This window comes from Strigops habroptila, chromosome 19, assembly GCF_004027225.2.
Source record: "Strigops habroptila isolate Jane chromosome 19, bStrHab1.2.pri, whole genome shotgun sequence".
NCBI classification, from domain to species: domain Eukaryota; kingdom Metazoa; phylum Chordata; class Aves; order Psittaciformes; family Psittacidae; genus Strigops; species Strigops habroptila.
Genome location: NC_044295.2, coordinates 2,583,678 through 2,599,309, shown reverse-complemented (window position 1 = coordinate 2,599,309; position 15,632 = coordinate 2,583,678). Strand labels below are relative to the sequence as shown.

At 47.3% G+C, this 15,632-nt stretch overlaps 2 protein-coding genes across 2 annotated transcripts; both read right to left on the bottom strand.

Annotated features, from left to right (window-relative positions):
* Positions 1 to 3,744: 3,744 nt before the first annotated feature.
* LOC115617666 (keratin, type I cytoskeletal 16-like) lies at positions 3,745 to 7,140 on the bottom strand. The gene is made up of 8 exons (XM_030508482.1): positions 6,670 to 7,140; positions 5,802 to 5,884; positions 5,457 to 5,613; positions 5,100 to 5,261; positions 4,736 to 4,861; positions 4,418 to 4,644; positions 4,175 to 4,266; positions 3,745 to 3,764 (listed from the first exon to the last, which is right to left on the bottom strand). Exons 1-8 carry the CDS (start codon positions 7,138 to 7,140, stop codon positions 3,745 to 3,747), a joined length of 1,338 nt encoding a protein of 445 aa, XP_030364342.1.
* A 3,546-nt stretch (positions 7,141 to 10,686) lies between these two features.
* Positions 10,687 to 15,335, bottom strand: LOC115617645 (keratin, type I cytoskeletal 13-like). Its single transcript, XM_030508437.1, has 8 exons — positions 14,592 to 15,335; positions 13,837 to 13,919; positions 13,256 to 13,412; positions 12,487 to 12,648; positions 12,003 to 12,128; positions 11,545 to 11,771; positions 11,098 to 11,435; positions 10,687 to 10,712 (listed from the first exon to the last, which is right to left on the bottom strand). Exons 1-8 carry the CDS (start codon positions 15,333 to 15,335, stop codon positions 10,687 to 10,689), a joined length of 1,863 nt encoding a protein of 620 aa, XP_030364297.1.
* Positions 15,336 to 15,632: the final 297 nt, after the last annotated feature.

Here is a 15,632-nt window from a genome sequence, read left to right as displayed (position 1 = left end):
CGTTGGTCTGAGATGGCTCTTGTCAGTCCATTTGGACATGCCAGTTGACTTCCCAAGCCAGAGGCAAGTCTCCCAAGGTGCCATCAACAGTCGTAATCCCTGCAACGACAGAAAAAGTCAGAGGTTTTCTGATGTAGAGGGATAGAGGCTCCTCAGCCGTTTGAGGAGAGTGTTAGAGCTTTGAAATCATACCTGCCCCTGCAAGACTTTTTGCTCATAATGCGCCCTAGGAACATCTGTAAATGAGGAGTTTGTTTGTAGTGACAGCGTTATGAAGCCTTTCCAAGGGCTGGGCTTGGCTGGGAGAGAGTTAATTTCCTTCACAGCAGCTGGCATGGGCTGTGTTTTGGATGTGTGCTGGAAACAGCCTTGATGTTTTGGTTACTGCTGAGCAGTGCTTACACAGCATCAAGGCCTCACCCCACCAGTGGGTGGGCTGGGGGGCACAGGGAGCTGGGAAGGGGTACAGCCAGGACAGCTGACCCCGACTGACCCAAAGGATCTTCCAGACCATAGGGCATCATGCTCAGCATATAAAGCTGGGGGAGAAGCAGGAAGGGGGGACATTCAGAGCGATGGTGCTTGTCTTCCCAAGTAACCATTATGTGTGATGGAGATGTCCTGGGGATGTCCTGTCCTGGAGATGGCTGAATACCCGCCTGCTGATGGGAAGTGCTGAAAGAATTCCTTGTTTTACTCTGTGGAACTGCCTTTATCTCAACCCAGGAGTTTTCTTATATTTCCCCTCCTGATTCTCTCCCCAGCCCTGTGCGGGGAGTGAGCGGCTGCGCGGGGCTGAGCTGCGGCTGGGTTACACCATTCCACAAGTGCCGTTTACTCACTGGAGAAATTGGATGCAGAGCCACAAACAGATACTTCGCATTGGCAAAGGAACCAAAAGCAGTCAGTGTTCTTTGAAGAAGCTAGGATGCCATTGCTGGATGTGTCTTTAGTCACACAAGAGGGAGAGGACAGCCTCAGAAAAAATTACTGGTGATTAATTGTTCTACCACAAATGAGTCAAGCGAGGTCTTGGTAAGAAGAGTGCTACTCCCATGAGTTTCATCAGGAACTCTGTCTGTGCCTTCCTCATCCATTGCCCATCACCCTTCAGCATCACCGCCCCGTGCATCTCTTGACTTTGTTCAGAGATGAGGGATTTCTGTTCTTGTTTGTCTCTTACGTGACTCCCTGGGATGGAGCTGTTCCCTTGCACATGTGTAGCCCTACAGAAACTCCAATGAAATGTGAGCTATTTTAATGCTACAGTCCATCTACATTGTTATCCAGTGGTCCTTCCTACCACTGAAAAAGGAAAAGTTTAAAAGTAATTCCCCGGAGAAATGAAGCTCTTTCCGTACAGCAGTCCTTTCCTGTTCTCCTTCTCTCTACCTGCTAGAATATGCTGTTATTATCAATGATATTAACTAGTGGAATTCTAAATTCCTCCCTGCCAAAGCCCTTCTTTTTCTTTCCTGTTGATCTTTTCAGAACAATAAACAACTGTATTGCTTTTTCCATGGATGGAGTGAAGTGAGTGCCAGGAGCACACAGTGCTACCAAGACACCCGCTGGTTTCTGGCGGAGCTGCCAGCTGCAGTGAGGTGTGCTGTGCCTCTGGCCTGTCCATGGCATGTTCCATGTGTTTTCCCGAGGCCAGCCCTTGCCCTGTGCTCAGATGGGGGTTAGTGCCTCAGGAATCGGTGGTGGTGGGTGAGAGGCGTCACACTGTCAGCAGCAGGAGGGCTCCCCCATGGGGCTAATCCTGCTGGCAGCTTCGCAGCACACCCACTCCTTCCAGTCTGAAGTTTGCACAGCTTTGGTCTTGCAGATTTAACTTCAGACTCTGCTTCCCAGAGACCCCACACCCTTACACAGCAGTTCAGAGAGGGGGAAAGGCAGCTCTGCAGCTCTGGTGTTCCCTGGAGTTCTCTGTGTATGGAAGGCTGTGGCTTTGATCATCCTGATATTTCTCTGTGCTTCTGGGGAATTAGAAGGAAGTAAAATAACCTTTCAGCACTTACTTATACACACTAACTGTAGTCGAAGCTTCCATAATCCTGCCTCAAAAAAGATGTCTTAAGCTGTTCTGGCTACATTAAGTACAGCTGAGACTTGAATGAATTCTGACAGCCTTTGGAGATGAAAGTTGTATTTGCATTTGCTTTACATCACTTTCTATGCTGTTAAAACCTGAAATGAGTTTTCATTTCTTTGGAAAAGGGCTTTTATTTGTAAGAATTCCTGATACTGGACTAAAAAAGTCAGTTTGGAAACCCAGTTTTTCAACATGAATAGAAAGTGTCGTCTTTGTGGATTCTTACCACAGACTGCAATCACGGCATTAATTGTGTTTGTAATCCACATGATTATGGAAAGAAGACCTAAATAATACTCTTGCAGTTGTTTATGGTGGGAACACCTTTCATTTCATTACCCTGATGGAACAATACCCTCAGTCTTGAATGAAACAGCAGCTACTAGATTAGTGGGTGAACGGAATAGGCACTTGTAACTGAAGGAGACCTGGCTGGTTTTGTGCATCTGAGCACAGTCGTAGACTGAAAAGGGGCTTCACTGTGATCTTTAGAAAGCAAAATATGTCTAAAATATCTGTTCTAATTTAGTGTTGCCCTCTCATCTCCTATTTTATTGCATATTTTATCTTCTTAAGCAGAAAAATTACATGTAGAAAATACTTTCAGCAGATTAAATGTCTCTTCATTCCTCTAAGGTGTACCAGCCAGGTGAGTGTACTGACCAAAATCGGGTTCTTGGTATTATACTGGTATTTAAATTGAAAATTGTACCATAAACTGTAGCAATGTTTTTGTGCCTGACCCTGAAGGGAACAGGCACACTGCCTTGTGGCTGTATTGCCTAACAGAAGGTAGCAATACGTAATTCTCTGCCTAGTCCAAGGTGGAGAAATACTTGATGTCAGGAAATCCATAGGGACTGGAACAACCTACGTTGAGTCACATCTTCCCTTAGGAGCTCTGGCTATGTTGAACTGAGTAAAGCCAGAGGTTAATGGGCTCAGATGAGTCATGGTAGCACAGTTTAGTACATTTACAGTTAATGAATCTTCAGAGAGTTACCCATCATTGGTATTTTCTTTCTCCTTTCACTCTTCATTCCTAGTGTCTTTAGTGAAAAGCAGCAGGGCAAGGGGTAAGGAAGGAATCCTTTAGTGGCTATTAGAAAACAAGGTGGTAAATGGGTTGTAATTTCATAGGAAGGAGAAAAGTTGTGTCAATAATTGATCAAGGGCCTGTAGGGACAGGACAAGGGAGAATGGCTTTAACCTGGCAGAGGGAGATTGAGGTGAAATCTTGGGAAGAAGTTATTATCTGAGCATGGTGTCCATTTTCTTAGTGCAAAATAGGTTGTCCCGAATCTGTTACAAAGGATGATTGACAGCCTGGTGGGGGCTGGTTAGCTTGATAATACCTGTTCAAGTTTGTTCAAATAATTTCCAGACACTGTTTTTATTGCATTGCAGAAGTAAATTTTATTAGAGGCCATGTTACCAGCAGAATTGAAGCCCTTAAACTAAGGAGCAGAGGCAAGTTGAGGGAGGCAAGAGGTGCAGAATGGCAGGAGGTGATGAGGCAGAGGCAGGGGTGCCCCATCCAAAGAGCTGCAGTTGCATCAGCCGTGCTGCAGAAGGGCTTGGTGCGGGCTCTCATGGTCCATGTCCAATGTGTCTGGTTGGAGGATGCCAGTGCTGCTGCTCTTGCTCTAGCACACTCTTGCCTGTCCTGTGTAAAGTCAGAGCAAATCATGGCCTTAGGGGAGATCAGATCTTTCCTGCTGAACTTAATCCTTTCACCTAACATGCTCCATTAGCAAGACAAGCTCAGTGGCTCCAAGCCCAGCACTATCCTTGGCACTTTCTCAGATCTGTACTTCTTTTTTTATTACAACGAGCAAAAAAGCATACCCCATCCTGTAAAGCTTCTAATCTGTAATTTGTATTCATTTAGGTAGTGGGAAGGGCAAGACTTACTGTACTTGAACCCTAATTCCTCTGTGACAGAGCCAGTGAGGTTCTCTCACTTCTGGGTCTTACCCAGCCCAAATACAAAACTTTTTTCTGACAAAACACATTGTAGTCGTTGGGGCAGATGTAACCCACTAACAAACATATCCTTACGAAGTGTTGTCTTACCTGACATGTCGCCACACTGGGAATGAGAGTAGGAAGCAGAAGAGTATGAATGGGAGGATTTTCCACCTCCTTGGAAAGCTGCTTGAGAGGCACTGTAAAAGGAGAGAAATTAATTCGCCAACCCCCACCAACCATTGGAAATTCAGTCCAAAAAGGTTGTAGCTCCATGGACAAGAATTCTCTATTAGCAATTAAGTACACAAGGATTTCTTCTAGTCTCTTGTTATAATATGGAATACATACACAATGTCCTGCTGTCCCTCCTGCAGCAGAGCCCGGTACTGAGCTATCTCCTGCTCCAGGCGGGTCTTGATGCCCAGGAGCATCTTGTACTCCTGGTTCTGACTCTCCATCTCACAGCGGATGCTGGCCAGCTCCTCCTCTACAGAGTTGATCTGCCCTTGGATCTGTTGCAGCAGGCAGCCGTAGCGAGATTCGGTTTCTGCCAAGGAGTTTTCCAGAGAGCCTTTCTAGAAGTGGGAATGCAGGAGTTGAGGAGCAGAGCTCTCCCGCTGCCCGGCGCAAGGAGGGAAGGGCCCTCAGCCATCCTGCCCCACGTACCGTGCTGAGCTGCGCCTGCAGCTCGATCTCCAGGTTCTGCATGTCGCGCCTCAGCTCAGTGAGCTGGTGGCTGCTTGTCTGGATGTCCTGGCTGCTAGAAGTGACCTGACGGTTGACTTCTTCAATCTGGAGGAGACAAACCCCAAACACACTTTCTGGATGAGAAAGTCCCTTCAGGGAGCGGGTTGGCTGACTGAGAGGCAAGACAGCCAGGGAGCCTCTCCCTTTCAGCATGTCCTCATGGAGACAGCCGACTCATTGCTCCATAGATCCTGACGTTCCACCCACCTTTGCACTAGTCATTGCTACCTACACCGAAGCTACGTCCACGCTCCATCATGGGAGCAGAGTGATTGTTTCGTACCTTGACTTCATACCACTGCTCCACCTCTCTGCGGTTCTTCTCGATGATCTGCTCGTATTCGTTCCTCAGGTCATTCAGTATCTTTGTCAGGTCTTGGCCAGGGGCAGCATTGACCTCCACGCTCACGTCACCTCCAGTCTGGGACTGCAGCTGCCTCATCTCCTGCAGAGAGTGCAAAGAGAGAAGCAAAGAGCGCAGGTCATTGCTCGTGTTGGGGACTGTGGGCAGAGCAGTGTGAAGGCACAAAGGAATGACAGTGACATGAGATTAGGCTGAATTGCCTTGATATGTGACTTTGGGAACCCTGAAGAATCACAGGACTATGTCTTGGACACACTATTTATCATTGAATCGTACCTCCTCATGGTTTCTCTTAAGAGCAATCAGCTCATCCTTCAGGGACTCGAGCTCAGATTCCAGGGAAGATCTAACCAGAGTCAGGTCATCCAGAAGATTTCTCAAGCCATTGATGTCAGCCTCCACGGTCTGACGGATGACCAACTCATTCTCATACCTTTACCACAGACAAGAGAGACAGAGTAAAAAGAAATGAGGTTGACTGTCAGTGCTATACATCTTTCCAGGATCAGTATCCCAATAAAACCTGAAGACTCAGTAACACCACTTAAGGAAGTGCTGCCTTGTCTCCTGAGATTATGAGCAGGATTTGAAAGACATGCAAGGTTCCGGGGAGGTACTCACTTCATCCGGAAGTCGTCAGCTGTCATCTTGCTGTTATCGATGTCCAGAAGCATTCTGTTATTTTCCACAGTGGCAGCAATGATCTGCAAAAGGGGAAGGTGGAGAGAAGTCTTTCTGTGTTCCAGGCATCCAGGAGAAGAAGAAAGAAGACCCAAAGCTTTGGTAGGACATTGTTGAGGGTCTTGGAATTGCTTCCTGCAGTATATGCAGGGGCCATATGAGAGGGAAACACCTCAGATTTACTTTTCAAGGACACTTGAACTGTCACAGACCGTCCTTCTGAATCCCTACTCTTTGCTTCTCTTTCTCAAGTTAGAGAAATGTCCCAAGGAATGTACTGAGGCCTTTTGCTGCAGTGTGCTTCTTCATGGTCTGTTTAACCTATTTTCTTGGTACTGATGTAACCTGACCGTAAAGACAGCCTTGGTCCTTCCATCTAGTAGATGTAGGAATGTGCAGAGACAAAGGGAGTTCAGATCTTGCAGTCCAGGTGCTTTGGCTTTGTGCTCCATCCAGCTGAGCTGGGTGGGAGCAGGGGGAAGGACTTGAAACCACACACGCCTGGTTTGGAGCCACCTCCACAATGTGGGGTTTCAGTTCTGTGCACCAGCAGGTCTGGGCCTGGTGGAGCACTCCTTGATGCCTTGGGCTGCCCTCAGAGCACATCCCCTTTGCTCATGGGTGGAGGTTTGCTGGCCCAAGCGGTGGGAGACACAGTTCAGCAGATCTCTGCCTGCAGCAGCACCAGGAGGGCTGCCCAGTAGCTCCCTCCCAGCCCTTTGGAGCTATTGTGAGCAGGCAGGAGGAAGGCCTTACAAAGGAGAAGAGCATGTGGGAAGTGGAGCCCTGTTAGTCAGGACTGTCCTACCTGGTTCTGGAGTTGTTCGATGGTCTGGTAGTAGGAGCTGTAGTCCTTTGAAATGCTGGGAGCTTGTTTCCTGTACCACTCGCGGATGTGGTGCTCCAGCTGAGCATTTTCTTCCTCCAGCCTGCGCACCTTGTCCAGGTAGGTGGCCAGGCGGTCATTGAGGTTCTGCATGGTGACCTTCTCATTGCCGCTGAGCAGGAGGTCCCCCCCGGCACCAAAGCCTCCCCCAAAGCCGCCACCAAAGCCCCCTCCCATGCAACCCCCAAAGCCCCCAGAGAGGCTGCCCGCGCTCATGCCCCCGCTGTAGGCAGCGCCGCACGCTCCCCCCCCATAGCTGCCCCCGCCGATGACGGAGGAGGCGTAGCGCCTGCAGGAGACGGAGGAGCCCCTGCCGCTCCCGCCACCACAGGCCCCGCCACCTCCGCCGCTGCGGTACGAGGTGCTGGATGTTCTCTTGATGCTGCAGCTCATGGTGGAAGGAATCAGAGATCCAGCCGAAATGCAAAGGGCGCTGCAAGGTTGATGGAGGCACTCCGTCTGCAGGCTCTGTCCTTGCTGAGGGCATTTATACCCTGCTGGGTGGGTGTCACCTGAAGGCAGCCCAGCTTCCCAGGAGGTTTGCCAGCCCCAGTGCTCATGCCAAAAGTGATGTGCTAATGAAATTTTGTCTGAGGTAAGTCAAATGCATTACCATTCTGTTCAAGTATGTCTGTTGATTCACACAAAGCATGCACTATAATTCGTGTGGGTGGCTCTTTGTTGGATATTTTGTTGGATAATATAATATCTAACAGCTTCTATTAATCTGGTAATATATCGCCAGTAACAGGAGTTAATGACGGCTCCACCTTGGTCTGTCTCCTGCAGTCTTCTGGGTGGCGAAATTCCGTGTTTCAGCCCTTGTCTTCCTCCTGTGATCACAGACAATGATTTGTGCAACCAGCAGCCCAAGGGACTCTCCACTCCTTCATTTATTCACCACTTACACTGGCTATTTGGAAAGCTACTGTGATTTACAGTGATAAATTATTAGCTTTAAAAAGTGCATTCCGTGTCTGTTATAGAAGAGAACTTTACACTGAATGTTTTACTCATCTTGTCGCCTCTAATACTGCAGAAGGTCCTGCTGCTATCTGGTGCAGGATGGTGCTTGCAGTCACTTTTCTTCCTGAAGAAAACTGGGTGACAGCCACAGAAGTAGAACTTTGCAAGGGAAAATGTATTAGATCTTTTCCTATAAAACAGCTGTTTATTTTATTTTAGCAGTTTTAAATGGACCCAGAGGAAATTTAGGGGAGAAATGTTTGATATTTCCTATTTTCATAATCATATTAAAAATAGGCATTTCTCAGAATATGTCCTTGAATTATAGAATGCAGTGAAAAATGAGTTTGATTCAAAGATACAGTGACGAAGATTAGATCTAGGAAAATATAATCATTACCTGAGTTGTTCCAGCGACTTGTGCCGTCACTGCACCGAGAGAGTGTCTTGCAACACACAACAGAGGAAGAAGCAGTTGTGTATTTTTTTCCACTGCCTGTGCAGTGTGGGATGGTCATTGAGCCACCTTTTCCATCCTTACCAAAGAAGCTCCTATGGAACTGAGAAAAGCCTCAAGAGAAACAAGCTGGGGTTTCCAGCTGTGGGTGAAGCACTGGCACTGTAACTCCTGCAGCAGAGTCACTGGCTGGTACAAAGGAAGCACAAGGAGGGATCTGCTGTGAATGACCACTTCAAAATCAGCTTATCCATGGAAAGGGAGGGTGAATTCAATGTAGTACTTTAGGAGGAGATTCTATATTATAGAAGAAGAAATAAGCTCATTAAAATTAGCAAAAGACGAGTGAGAAGGGACTGAGTCACCTCACACCTGAAGGTGTGCACCAGAGAAGGGAGCAGGGTTGTCTAAATCTGAAGACAGCAGTGCCTGGATGTGCCACTGGTGGGGTGACTCTGGCAGACACCCAGTGCCCCCCAAACTGCTCGATCACTCCCCTCCTCAGCTGGACAGGGGACAGAAATGTAACAAAAGGCCCATGGGTTGAGATAAGGACAGGGAGGGATCGCTCACCAGTTACTATCATGGGCAAAGCAGACTCAGCTCACCAGGGGGGTGCTGGGGAATCTCTGCTCCAGTGCCTGGAGCACCTCTTCCCCTCCTCCTTTGTTGACCTTGGGCTCTGCAGGGCTGTTACTCTCACACATTCTCACTCCTCTCTCAGCTGCTGTTGCACAGTTCTTCCCTTTCTTGAACACCTTATCCCAGAGGCGCTACCACCATCACTGATGGGCTCAGCCTTGGTCAGCAGTGGGTCTGTCTTGGAGCCCGCTGCATTGGCTCTGTCGGACATGGGGGAAGCTTCTGGCAGCTTCTCACGTAAGTGACCTCTGTAGCCCCCCACTGCCAAACCCTTGATTTGCAAACCCAGTACAGTGCCCTGTGGATGTAAAAAGAGCTGGGGCTGAAGTCCTGAACAGGGGCACCTCTAGGTTGTGCTTTGCTCTTGGCATGTACCGGCTGCCACTCAGCTTCTCCAGCATCCACTGGAACAGGCACCAAGGAACTGCTTACAGACAAGATTCCTGCTCCCACCAGGCCTCTGATACATGCTTTTAATTCCCACACCAGTGACTTTCTCCTGAAAATCCTTCATTCCCCCTAAGTGGGTCTCTCACTAGTTGCTGTCTCTATTCTGCCCCTTTCTGAACTTCACCCTATGGTCTGTAGCACTTGGTGCCTGTTGGGCAGCAAGGTAATTACAAGACAGGAAAATAAATACTCTTTAAAGGTTAATTTAAAGTGTGGATTGACATCTGTAGAGCTAGTTGTAACGTACAAGGTGCATGAGGTAACAACACGGTACCCTCTAGAGGGCTCCAGCATGGCACATGTGGGTACTTTGACATCGCATTTACTGTGAACATCATTCCTCTCTCAAGATGATGTTGTAGTCCAAGGATCTAAACCAAAGAACTAGAAATCACCATTAGTGGAATCTCATTCTTCCTATTGTGTGTCACTGGAAATATTTGTCACTGTTTAACATTTATGTTAATTTGCTTCATAGCACAGATCTTCCTATATCCAGAAGTAAATAGCCTAGGTACTTTACTGTGTACTTCAGTTGTACAGGTAGGAAGCAGATATTACTGTTAGCATTAGTGTTTTATGGAGGAGAACTTTGTAAAGATCCTGTAAATCATATTTCCTTTAATTTTTTTTCTTTTTTCTGTTCAAAACCAGACCTGTTTTGCAGTTTGTGCATTTCCAGTTTAAACCAGTGAGTGTCAGTTAAATTGAAACATTCATTTACAATTGTGGTTTGTAACCATTCCTGTTTCTTTGGGTCAGGCCTGGGCGGGCACTGGTTTGATGGTAGCACCCGTGTAGTGCTGCACTAAGTTCTGCAGCCTGTTTTGGGCTGAGGCTCAGCTGTCGCTGAGCTTAGAGCTCAGCTCCACAAGAGTATCTGGCGTGTTACTGAAAGCCAAAGGCACAGCCCAGGATGCTCCAAGAAGATTAGGATCTGCCCTAAATGCCTGGAAATTGTGCTTTAACTCTAAATTTCATTAGCAACTATTGTAATGTATCACCAGCTTTTCTACCTGGAGGCGTGTGTTGCTGTGGCTTTGTCTTCTCTCTTTAAGTGCTTACACCTACAGATGGAAGAAAACCTACACATAGGATTTGGTTGCATCAGACAGAAATGAAGTTTTATTAGCGACATTTTCCTGATACAGAACAAGCCAAGTAACAACTAGGTTGAAGGTGCAAAGCGAGTAGCTCAGGAGCCAGTGATGGAAGCCATCAAAGGTCTGGGCGGAAGCAGCGCGCAGCGTGTGGGGCAGGAGGTTGAGCAGCCGCTCTGGGTAGCTCTGGTGGGCCTTTTTGGATAGCAAGGCTGAGGGACCGTGAAGAGCATCTCTGTTTCTTCAGGAGCAAGGGGATTGTAGAGGTTTTGAGCCAATTCCAGTTCGAAGGGTCTTGCACTGTAGGATCCTCAAGGTATATTCTTAGTCAAAAGATTTTCTTCCATACCCTGTTTGGAAACAAAGCAAGGATTAACTTCTGCAGTGCTGGTACTGACTCTGAGGCGCCAGAGAGAGAGTCTACCAGACAGAAAAGAAGCTTGGTGATGTGATAGGTGACCATAAGTATTCTGAAAGCATAAAGGAAAACCTCAGTGTGGTACAAGAGCTGGTGTCACCCACAAAACTGAATAGAAATTGGATGTGGGTTTCTTAAGTGAAGTTGATCCTTTGCACACAAGTAGAAAAGAATTGTTAATAGAAGTAAATCTAACACTTCCCAGAAATGCCAGTTTATCCTCAGCACTGTTCACCTCCGGAACAGTCTGTTGATACAGTGCATGGATCAGTGAGGACAGGACTGAGAGAACAGCGTGCAGGTACAACAGCTCTCACCTTGGCTTTCACCGCCACTCCTGCAGGACTGAGACTGGGAAGATGAAGAGTAGGAGTGGGAACTGCTGATGCCTCCTGAGAGCCTTCCTCCTCCTCCTCCTCCTCCAATACTACTGCATCCACCGCCGCTTCCCCCTCCTATTCCTCCACTTCCACCTCCCACTCCTCCTCCACAACTTCCTCCTCCCACTCCTCCAATTCCGCCGCCAGAAGAGATGCCACCACCTCCATATCCACCACTTATGCTACCACCTCCTCCTCTTCCTCCTCCAGAAGAATAGCCACCACCTCCTATTCTACCACCTCCCATGCCTCCTCCTATGCCTCCTGCTGGGATTCTGCAGAGAGAGAGAAAGGAGAAAAAAAGTTAATCAAATGCATTGTCTCTGTGACTGATCCACCAACCCGGGGTTCACACAACCCTGTGCTCTTTTCCAGTTTACATACACAAGGTCCTGCTGCCCCTCCTCCAGCAGAGCCCGGTACTGAGCAATCTCCTGCTCCAGGCGGGTCTTGATGCCCAGGAGCATCTTGTACTCTTCATTCTGACTCTCCATCTCACAGCGGATGCTGGCCAGCTCCTCCTCCAAGGGGCCGATCATCCCCTGGATCTGCTGCAGCTGCATGTTGTAGCGACGTTCCGTGTCTTCCAGGTTGGACTGCAAAGAGTCCACCTGCAAAGGGAAAACACCAGATGGTGTTAATGGGAACATGGCACGTTTAACTGCCTTTTGTGGAAAATTGGAGATCTTCACAAACCAGAAAAAAAGCATATCTTTGAAGATAAGTGATCTGGGTTCCCATTCTCTATGGGTGGAGTGCTTTCCAAGTGTAACCACTCTTTCCTTCTGGTGACACATGCAAGCTGTGTCACCAGTGAAGCAGAAGCAGATGTCTTCACTTACCATGCTGATCTGCGACTGCAGCTCAATCTCCAGGCTCTGATATTCACGTCTCAGCTCAGAGATCTGTTGGTTGCTTGATTGTATCTCTTGGCCACTTGAGTGGACTTGTTGGTTAACTTCTTCCATCTGAAAAATTCACATACATAATTGAAGCTGGTTTGATCATAAGAAAACATTGGGGGGAGGTATCGTGAAAGCACTGAGAAAGCAACTAATGAGAATAAAGAGAGGTGTAATGCAGACTGATGGTGTGTATTTCCCACATGCCACTCTGCTAACTCACTCTGTGTAATTCACACCGAGGTTCCCCATGCTTTACCACATAACCTGCATACTCCAGAACTGGCCTGTTACAGTAAACTGCTTAAAGGCATTTCAAGTTAATGTCCTTTGAATAATAGGTGGTAAGTTGCCTTTCCTCTGCTGGGTAGAAATAGGTTCAGTTCTTTGTGAAAGATTTAGTAACCAACCCCATGTGCTTTACCTTGGTTTCATACCAGCTTTCCACCTCTCTCCGGTTGTTCTCAATAAGCCGTTCGTATTCGCACCGCATTTCATTCAATTTTTCCATCAAATTAATGCCAGGAGTAGCATTGACTTCCACATTGACATCCCCACCAGACTGTGTCTGCAGACCTTTAATTTCCTGGGAAAAAGAAAACATGAAGGGTGAAGAGAAGGAGAAATGTCATGGTTTCAAGTAAAGGAAAAGAAAGGGACACAAATCCTCACAGCCATGTTGCTCCTGCAAAGCGGCCTCCTCAGGAAAGGAACAATTCTGCCATTCTTAAGGCAAACTTTGCAGTGCACAACAGCCAGGCACCACGTATGCATTCACCTGGACATGCACAAGGAATTCTGTGCAGCGTGCTTTTTGTGAAAATCCTTTTATATATTTTTCTTCTCAATGGGAAATATCACTGCAGGTAGTATCAGTATTTCGTTTTGACTCCTCCATATATTCTATCCAACTTTACTTTCATGACTTCAGCAACAAAACTGTACTTTGCACTGAGAGTTGTTCATTTCCCCTGCCTCATTCTGCCCGTGTTGACCCACGTGTCTTATTACAGTGGCTGTGGGCAGCTGTGAGTGCTGCACACTCCTGAGAATCAAAGCCAGGTTGTGTCTAGTTGGATGGTCAAGGCCAGCAGCCAAAATCTGGTTACTGCTGGTGGAAGAAATCCACAGGAAATCCTCTCAGTGTTGAGTTTTCATTAGGTTTTGTTGTTGTAAAGGGTGGAGAAACTTACCTCTTCATGGTTCTTCTTAAGATAGATCAGTTCCTCTTTCAGGGATTCAAACTGTGTCTCCAAGTCAGACCTGGCTAGGGTCAGCTGATCCAGAAGTGGACGTAAGCCATTAATATCACTTGCCACACTCTGGTGGAGTGTATATTCCGTTTCATACCTGAACAACAGACAAGAGAGACAGTAAAAGTGCTGCCAGACCTCTTTGGTTGTGTATTGATTATGAACAGTTCCCATCGGTACATCTTTGGTCTTTAATCCATTGCTCAGTTCTTAAAAGAAAGGTCCTTATTGTCTTTCCATCTTTAATATGTTTGTTTGTTTTCAGTAGAATTTCTCTCAATGAGATGCTTATGAGATTTATGCTTATAAATCTGCATGCAAGGATGGAGAAACTTAGAATGCGGTACTGGAAATGGCACCTTCAATCTCTTGTCTGGAGAAAAATATTAATGGAAAGCTAAACAAGTCATTCTCGGCATGCTTTCCCCAGCAATTCCCTGTCTTGTCACTGGAGCCAAGGGGCTGTAGCAGCTACAAAGACAATATGAAGTGTGGGGGGGTAAAGGGTGGGAAAGGCTCACTTCAGTCTGAAGTCATCCACAGTCATTCTGGTGTTGTCGATGTCAAGGAGGATCCTGTTGAGGTCCACATTTGCACCAACAATCTGAAAGGGAGAGGGCAGATGGATTCAGTCAGTTGTCCTTTCAGTCCGACACACAGATAGAAGAAATCTCTGTTGCAGAAACACAGCTCAGAATATCTTTATGGCAATGTCAAGCCTGACTAATGCTGCAGGAGCCATGTATAGAGAATTCATTGCTTCCAGTTAAAAGAAAGTGCCTTTGCTGTCAATTTTGGTTTACAAATATCCATTTAAAATACGTTGTTGGAAAGAATAACTAAATAAACCCCTCATATTAAATAAAACAGTGGGAAAACATAATTACCATTGTGTTTGGCAAAAACTATATCATGTAGGAGATACGAGACTCTTAGATGGCTGAGGGCTAGAGGTAGACTAATGCACATAGAATTATAGAATCACAGAATGGTTTGGGTTGGAAGGGACCTTAAACAATAGCATTGAGGAGAGCACTGGGCAGGCCCCATGGGTGCTCAAGTAAAGATCTGCTGCACCTGCACCAAATACAAGCGTGCCAGGATACGTGTGTCACCATGGCAGAGAAAAACTGGGAGCCAGGTTTGTCACCACCCCAGCCTGCTTCCCCCTGGCACAAAGGAGGGAACATACTGCCCCAAACAGGGGAATTGTGCTGCAGGAGGCAAGTGTCGTTCTAATGAGAATCTGCTCAAAGTTAGTCACATTCCATCCTACCTGGTTCTGCAGTTCTTCAATCGTTCTGTAGTATTGGCTGTAGTCCCTGGCACTAGTGGGACCTTGATTCTTGTACCACTCCCTGATCAGTTGTTCAAGTTGAGAATTTTCTTCCTCCAAGCGTCTCACTTTATCCATGTAGGAAGCCAGGCGATCATTGAGGTTCTGCATGGTCAGCTTCTCATTCGTGGAGAGCAAGCCACCATCTTCACCAAACCCCATTCCACCAAAACTACCTCCACCATAGCCACCACCTCCAAAGCTGCCACCACCAAAGCCACCACTACCCCCAAAGCCACTAAATCCACCTCCACTATAGCCACCACCTCCAAAGCTACCTCCACCGAGGCCAGCTCCATAACCACCTCCTATTCCCCCAAAACTACCTCCACCTGATCCAAATCCTCCTCCCATACTTCCACAGCTCATTCCTCCTCCATAACTACCACCACCACTTATTCTCCCACCATAGCTACTGCGGCTAATCCTTCCACAACTGCCACTGCTGAAGCCCCCTCCATAACTGCTCCTGGAAACTCCTCCACCAAAGCTTCTCCCAGAAAAGCCTCCACCTCCTCCAGAAGAGGTGTATTTTCTAGAGGACACTGAGGAGTATCCACCAGACTTACGCACTCCACAGCTGCTCCCCCCTCCGCCACCTCCACCACTATATCCTCCACCACCGCCACCACCTCCGCTGCTAATTCTAGTGGTACTAGTCGAGGACTTAGTGCCACAGCTCATAGTGCCAGTAGGTGAGTCTGACCGCAATCCCAAGTGGAGGTGCACAGCCTGATAAGAGTCAGGACTGTAAATTTTCATCCCCAGCTCGCTCTATTTATATTTTTGACAGTGGGTGTCACCATCAGGGTGTTTCCTTCTCCCAGGGCATTTACCAACCTTGTTGTTTGTGCCAAGAATAATTTGCTGAACACTATTTTTGTGCTGATATCTCACGCAATCTGGCCCACTGCTGGGTTCAGAGTGTTTGGTTAGGACCGAACATCTCACTGCTCTCGGGTGGCATTCTCATGGCATGGT